Source organism: Leptonotus elevatus, chromosome 8, assembly GCF_054856555.1.
Source record: "Leptonotus elevatus isolate MCC_2025b chromosome 8, RoL_Lele_1.0, whole genome shotgun sequence".
Classification (NCBI taxonomy): Eukaryota; Metazoa; Chordata; class Actinopteri; order Syngnathiformes; family Syngnathidae; genus Leptonotus; species Leptonotus elevatus.
The window spans coordinates 21,602,941-21,610,196 of NC_141246.1; the positions used below are offsets into that span (position 1 = coordinate 21,602,941).

General features: G+C 41.7%; 1 protein-coding gene across 4 annotated transcripts in view; it reads right to left on the bottom strand.

Annotated features, from left to right (window-relative positions):
- LOC147170197 (SEC14-like protein 1) overlaps nt 1-3,758 on the bottom strand; it is a 29,828-nt gene extending 26,070 nt beyond the window's left edge. The window contains exons 1-3 of one of the 4 annotated variants that reach the window (XM_086082602.1): nt 3,407-3,758; nt 3,064-3,089; nt 223-312 (exon numbers count right to left, since the gene is read on the bottom strand). In XM_086082602.1, coding sequence (XP_085938728.1) covers nt 223-312; nt 3,064-3,069 — 96 coding nt within the window. In that variant the 5' untranslated portion in view covers nt 3,070-3,089; nt 3,407-3,758. Of the gene's footprint in view, nt 1-222; nt 313-3,063; nt 3,172-3,406 lie in introns of all 4 variants that reach the window. The other 3 variants (XM_086082603.1, XM_086082604.1, XM_086082605.1) reach the window with 3 other exon arrangements.
- Nucleotides 3,759-7,256: the final 3,498 nt, after the last annotated feature.

Genomic DNA, 7,256 nt, shown 5'->3' on the forward strand with positions numbered 1-7,256 from the left:
TCAAGCCAGATACTGTGCTTTAGTACTTTTCCACAAATTGTTTTTTCCAATTTGTAATGGAACAAGTTTATGCTTGTCATGGAAGGTGTGTTATTCAGTATTGTTCTTACATGGGGAACGGGAACATACTTGCCACTACTACATTCATTAGCCACTATTACATTACACTGCATCAATAACATGCAATATTCATTTAGACAGGTGGAAAGTAAAGACACTTACTGCCATCACCAGCTCAAAGGGGTACTTGTAGACCCTCACGGGTGACTGGTACTTCTGCACCATGTTTGGAACTGCAGCAACACCAACAACCTGAAAATAATTAAGTAGATTTGAAAAAGGGAGAGAAAAAAACATTGATTTGAGGCATCACATTAGCTATAAAAACCAATGCCACAATTACAGCTCTATGGCTTCATCAGGATTTACAACAAAAGACCCAAGTGTATAATTAAGGTGTTTTTAGAAGACTATTTGAATTATTCATGTGAGTGAGTGAGTGTGTGTGTGTGTGTGTGTGTGTGTGTGTGTGTGTGTGTGTGTGTGTGTGTGTGTGTGTGTGTGTGTGTGTGTGTGTGTGTGTGTGTGTGTGTGTGTGTGTGTGTGTGTGTGTGTGTGTGTGTGTGTGTGTGTGTGTGTGTGTGTGTGTGTGTGTGTGTGTGTGTGTGTGTGTGTGTTGTACTGTGTGAAGCCTACCAATCTACTACATCAGAGGGGATGATCAATCACTGATCAAGGAACGCAGCACTGGCTGCACAACAGATCACAACAAACAACAGCATCACTGCAAACTAGAGAGCGCAAAAGTAAAATGATGTACAGTGGAACCTCAAATGCCCCAGTCAGAAATTGACAAAACTGATCATATTATGCAAACGCTCGAAGGTGGAATCTCCGTATAAATATTTCCAGCCCAACTATTTCTAGTTGCCGTTGTCTCTTCAGCATTCGGCTATAGTTTTCAAAACGCTATCTACTAGTCAAACATAAACTGCCAAAGGAAAAATGTCAAGTTTCAGTGAACAAGAGGCACTATTGCTGAGCATTACAGCGTGGTTCCGCATTCATTGATTTGCATCCTCCGGTAAAGTCAAGAAAAGTTCTACACCAGGTAAGGTGTGGGAAACACTGAAGTGTTACCATGTGCAGCCAGGACCGCCTAACTGCCACCCCAACCCTGACTGGGTTTCGTCCGAATTTGAAAAACAACAGCAGAGGTCTCACTCTTAAAGCTGTTCTATGTAGCAATTTGCCGCAAAATTTACAACAGCTTCTTAGTCCATTTATGACTCAAACAGTTTGTAACTAGCAGATTAACACCTTAGCTGTTCACAATGGGTACTTTTGCAAGCTTCTAGCCAATAGTTTTCAGACGGGATTCGGGTTGGAATTTCCTGCCCTCTGTCAGCGAATGTGACGTCATGTACACAGTGTGCACGTGAAGTAGGGAGTGTGCAGTTTCATTTTTCGGCCACACGTGGCAGTAGCGATTTGAAATTCAATTTCCTGCATTGAGGAGATTTAAACCCCACACAAGTTAAAGATGTTAGTAAAATCGCACTACAATGGTGTATTCTTCCAGTTTTTACCAAAGCAAAAGTAGGATCTAGTTAACTAAGGCTAACAGCTAATGCATTATACTATCAGACCATATTGAACTCAAGCATTAAACCGGGTGGATTTACATCAATGACTGTTTACATGCAGTCTCAATAACCCTTTCAAAACCCAAATATTGGCAATATTTGTGTTTTAAAAGGCCATGTAAACGCGCAAAAAAACAAATATGCTCTATTTCGGATCCATAAAAACCCGACTAAGACACCTGGGCAACCCCTTTTCTAACCTAAATATTATTGTCATATAAAAATGATCGGGGTACCTCCTTTGAACGGAACATTGGTTTGTGTTCTGTGCATGCTCTGTTCACACGGAATCTTGGTCATCAGGAACTATTTTATGGATGGCGGCCATTTTACGTTGCCACTCGCTAAATGAGCTTAACTAGAATACATTGATTTCTCCGCGGCCTATTCACATTATTTTCTGTCTCTATGGTGAAAATGCTACAGATACACATATATGCAACATATAATTAGTCCGTCTGTGACTGTCTGTCTGGCGTGCAACCCACTGGAAATACACAAGCATAAGTTAAACATAAAAATGGCGAAACATGGCAAGCTAGCAGAGACCCACACTTTTGGAACAAGGAGGATACCGGCTACTTTATTAGCGTGGTGAATGACATGAATATAAATGTCTTTTATTGACAGTGGAAAGTTAAAGCGGAAATTATGTCTGTAATGTTGCCATGCTCTGCTTTTTAGATTGGGATATGTATATGGGAGTACTGTGTCTGCTCACACATGTAAATGCGTTATCCAGAATGTTCCAGAAGCCTGAATTTTGACCTTAACCCAAATATTGACCGCTACCAGAAATGTAATGACAACCATTGAACAACAATTCAAACTTACCCCCCCCCCCCCCAAAAGTGGAATGTGTCTCAAAAGAATGTTAACTGCAAAGTGAGCTGCATGTATGTATTCATTCCTATGGAGAATCTTTGCTCAAAATATTAGTAAATTACAGATTGACTGCGGCCGAACACAGAGGTTCCACTGTATGTCCAACTAAAGCTACTGTAAAGGTCACGAGACAGCAAGTGTACAGTAATAGCATATGAAAACTGATCATGCTTTACAATGCAAGAGAAGATTGAAACTGCTAAGGGGGCGCTACAGTAGCTATGATGCCCCAATAAAATCGTGAATGCTGTGTGTTTGAGGAAAATAAACAAGTTAAGACTATAAGCAAATAGTCTGCAAGTATGCTTGACGTCATTTCAGGGAAGTGCAAAGAGTGATTATGTTCTTCGTGTTCTGCTTATTTAGCAAGATGATACATGTTTGTGAGCAAATACTGCAAGGGAGGCTGGGAGCCAATGTCCCGAGCCTACATAAGGAGGGATCAGGGTAGGTAGAAAGACTAATAATAACCAGGATAGTACACACAAAATAATGACACACTCCAGCTATGCTCACACTCATCAATAATTACCGTCATGCTTCAGGGTCTGTCAGAAACTTTGGAGACACGTCAAAACAAGACGTCAGGCGAACATGCAGAGAAATTGTTGTCAGTTGTCCCACTTTCTGGTCTGTAAACCTTATATTTAGAATGTTTATTATGTCAGAACAGTGACCAATTCATATGCATACACAACTATCAGTTATATCAAATGTAAAAATCAAGCTATGTACGCTGAAGGGGGTAGTCAGCAGTTTTAGTTCACCGCTAACATACATTACACAACAGCACTGCCGGCAGTTACACTGCAAGCCAAACATGAACTTTTCAAATTGTTGTTAAGTGATCAGCATGGAACTGAATATCTACTTACCGGTTATTTAAGCAGGTGTTTGTTTTGGAAAGGCTTGGGCGCAATATCGGTCGTTTCTTGGGCTATCCGAGTGAAGTGGCCATTCTTGCCATCGATTCTCCACTTCGCCGGGCTCCGGGAGATGAGCTGTAGGAGAAGCTAACGCTAGTTAGCCTCGCTGTGCTAGCTAGCCATGTAGCCGCTGCTTAAATCTTCTTCGCGTTACGACGGCAGGGGACGCGGTGTGGATTACGACCCAACTGGCACTCGCGAAGTTGAGATAAATCCAACTGTGGTGGATGAAAATTGACCAGGGGAGGACCATATCCGTCTTCCAGTTTCAGTCTCCTCCTCCTGTCTCAATTCTTCCCGTTACATCATCAACCCGCCCACTTCACGTCAGCAGGTTTAGACACTCTGCCGCAATCGTGGCCCCACGGAAATAAATAAATAAATGCATCGTGGCCTTCAGAAGGTGCGACTGAAACGACTCAGAAAGACTTTAGACGGTCTACAAATTAACCAGGCCAATAATCACATTAATTCATCATGGTTCCATTGTTGCTTTACTTCAAAAATGTTGATGTGAATGACTGCTGTCAGGTGACGCTTTTCGTTTTTTAAATGAGGAAAGCTCAGCAGTATCCACTGGATTCTTCAGCACGATCATCGTGCCACGATGTAATGAAAGAAGTCTGTCGTGCTGCTGTTCATTTTCACAAAGGCCTAGATTTACTGACATTTGAGACTCCGCCGATCTCATAGCAGACGAATACTTTCCAGCAGAGTATTTTACATTAGAAAGATCAGGCTACATCGCTAAACAAAAAAATTATAAAAAATAAAAAAAAGTATATGGAAATAATGAGTCACTTTACTCACTTTTTTTAAGGGTGAATTATGGGTCTATTGTATTGAGTTGAAAACAAAGCTATTTTCCAGTTAAACAAATGGCAACAGTTGGATAAACGGGTGAAATGTTTCTTCTGCCATCTAGTGGTAAAACATTTCTGCCCGGCACTATATATATGCGGCTGGAAACGGCATAGACTTAAAATAAATTATAATACTTTTTTTTTCTTTTTTCATCATTTCATCTAGCTCTTCTCTTTCTTTGTCCTTTTCTTTTTCACAACGTCCCAAGTCGAGGTCAGCAACACCCCATCTCCACTATACACAGTGTTATTGGCGCACTGCTTTCCTCTCCTGAGACGCCGGATGGTGGACCGGAATTTCCTCGAAGCGGTCCGGAAGTCGTTTTCCATGGCCTCACCAAACTCCTCCCATGTCCGAGTTTTTGCCTCAGTGACCGTCGAAGCCTCATTCCGCCTAGCCAGCCGGTACCTGTCAGCTTTCTCCAGAGTGCCACAGGCCAATAAGGCCCAGGAGGCCTCCTTCTTCTGCTTGACGGCATCCCTTACCGCTGGTGTCCCTCCAAGGACTTAAAAAAGGGCGGGTACTCTGAACTGCTGTTTGGTGCATATGAACCCCAACGTACAGGCGCCCAGCAATCAGTATGCCCACACCTGCTCTGCACCTCTCACCGTGGGCAACTCCAGAGTGGAAGGGAGTCCAATCCCTCTCGAGAGGATTGGTACCAGAGCCCGTGGAGGAGAGTCCGACTATATCTAGTCGGAATTTCTCTGCTTCCCCGCCAGAGAGGTGACATTCCATGTCACAAGAGCTAGCTTCTGTTGAATTAAACTAACATGCACATTTTTGTTTTTGTTAATTTCGAAAAAAGCATAATGACACCGAATACAATTACAAAATGGAAACATTATTATTTCAGTACAATTTTAGGCTACTTTACATACTCAATTTAAAGGGGAAGTCAATCAAAACATTGTATTTGCCATAATATGTTGTATGCCTCCGTACTAGTCTAAACGGCATACTGATCAAGATTGTGTTTATGGAATATGAGCTCACCACAGGGCAGCCATTTTGTCACTTGCAGTTGACTTTAAATTGCATCACAGTTACTCAGGACTCACCCAGCCACATCTTCATGACCCCCTCGAGTTTGGAAAAGAGGGCGGTAAATCACACAGTGTTAGGTCAGGCGAACAACGAGGTTGCTCCAGCAAGGTGTTATTCTTCTCAGACAGGAACTGTCAGATGCTCAGGGCAATGTGGAGCAGGCACGTCGTCATGGTGAAGCATCTATGAATAGCCCTTCCACAACTCTCTCCTCTTGTCCCACACTGAACAATACGAACGTCACAGGATCTCTTTGTGGATGTGATGCTTTTTCATCTGGCCCTGCAGCAAGAATTCACAATGGACAATCTCCAAACATCCAGGAATGTGATCGTCATAACTGTCTTTTTTTCTTATGCCTTGGTGATGTCCAACTTTTCCACTGAAGTCTCTGGTGTTTCCATGACTCATCACTGGTGATGTGACGTTCCCTATAGCAAGTTTGGCCTCATTGGGAATTACAGTTTGTAGTTTGGGTTTGAATTATAAGTATCTTTTGTGACACCTGGAATGTTTTTAACACACCTCATACTAATGGACCTTTTGGACAAATTGTTCTCCAAAGAAAGCTGCTTGTACTACTTCCAAATTGGGGAAACAATATGTATAGTCCCAATATGTAAAAGTCAAAGGTATAGAAAATAAACTTTTTTTATAGAGTAATTAGTTTGATTTTTTATTATGTGCAGAATATATTATTAGTATTAGTATTAGTATCATTAGTAGTAGTAGTAGTAGCCCAGTAGTCGTAGTATTATAATTTAAAGGATATATGGCACACCTCCTGATGGTTGATTTAAACAGAAAGTTTCTAGCATTTCTTGTCACGTTAAGTAATTATGGCTTAATTTAAGTAATTGGGTAATACAGTAGGGCTACTACTATAACACTCTAGTTACTGTATTGTGTAATCTCATTATTGTGGCTGCAAGAGTGGTATGTTTTATGCAACACAAGATGTGAAGCCGGCGACTGGTTAGCACGTCCGCCTCCCAGTGCAGAGGACGTAAGATCGAGTCCGGGCTTCTGCCTTCCTGGGTGGAGTTTGCATGTTCTCCCCGTGCTTGCGTGGGTTTAATCCGGGTACTGCGGTTTCCTCCCACATTCTAAAGACATGCATGGCAGGTTAATTGAACACTCCAAATTGTCCATAGGTGTGATTGTGAGTGTGAATGGTTGTTGGTCTTTGTGTGCCCTGCGATTGGCTGGCAACCAGTTCAGGGTGTACCCCGCCTACTGCCCGAAGCCGGCTGGGTTAGGCTCCAGCGCCCCCCGCGACCCTTGTGAGGAAAAGCGGTTAAGAAAACGGATGGAAGATGTGAAGCCCCCTGGTGGCTGATTATAGTAGATCATGGACACCGCTCCTTTCATGAGTAGCATGTAATGGGAAAACAACAACTTTCTAAAAAGTTTACGATAGTGAAATTTGTTCCTGTTGCATAGTTTCAAGTTAAAGTATTTATTTTATACGGTGTAGTATAGAAAATCACACGACCCTAATAAAAACAATGGTATAGAAATTGGATGGGGATAATATTTTTATACAAGGTTATCATTACAATTAAATTAATAAATAATGTTCTCTTACAAAGTAAAATAATTAAGAAATATGGATCATGTGAAATTTCAAAAACGAAACGAAATGTATATGAAATGTGGCAGTGGAGAGAGCAGTGTGAACACAGGAAGTGGTTTTCAGTGTCTGTCAATTCAATGAGCAGGAAGTGCAGCCTCGCAGTCAATATACCACAAAAAGATCAGTTGCTACCTTCACCCTTGCGCCTTACCATATTGCACATGTGCAATGCTATTAAGTATTCATAAAAAGATAGGGATCATTAGTATCCAGGTACGTGGTATGAATTCAGCTTGTATGTATTTAACGGGT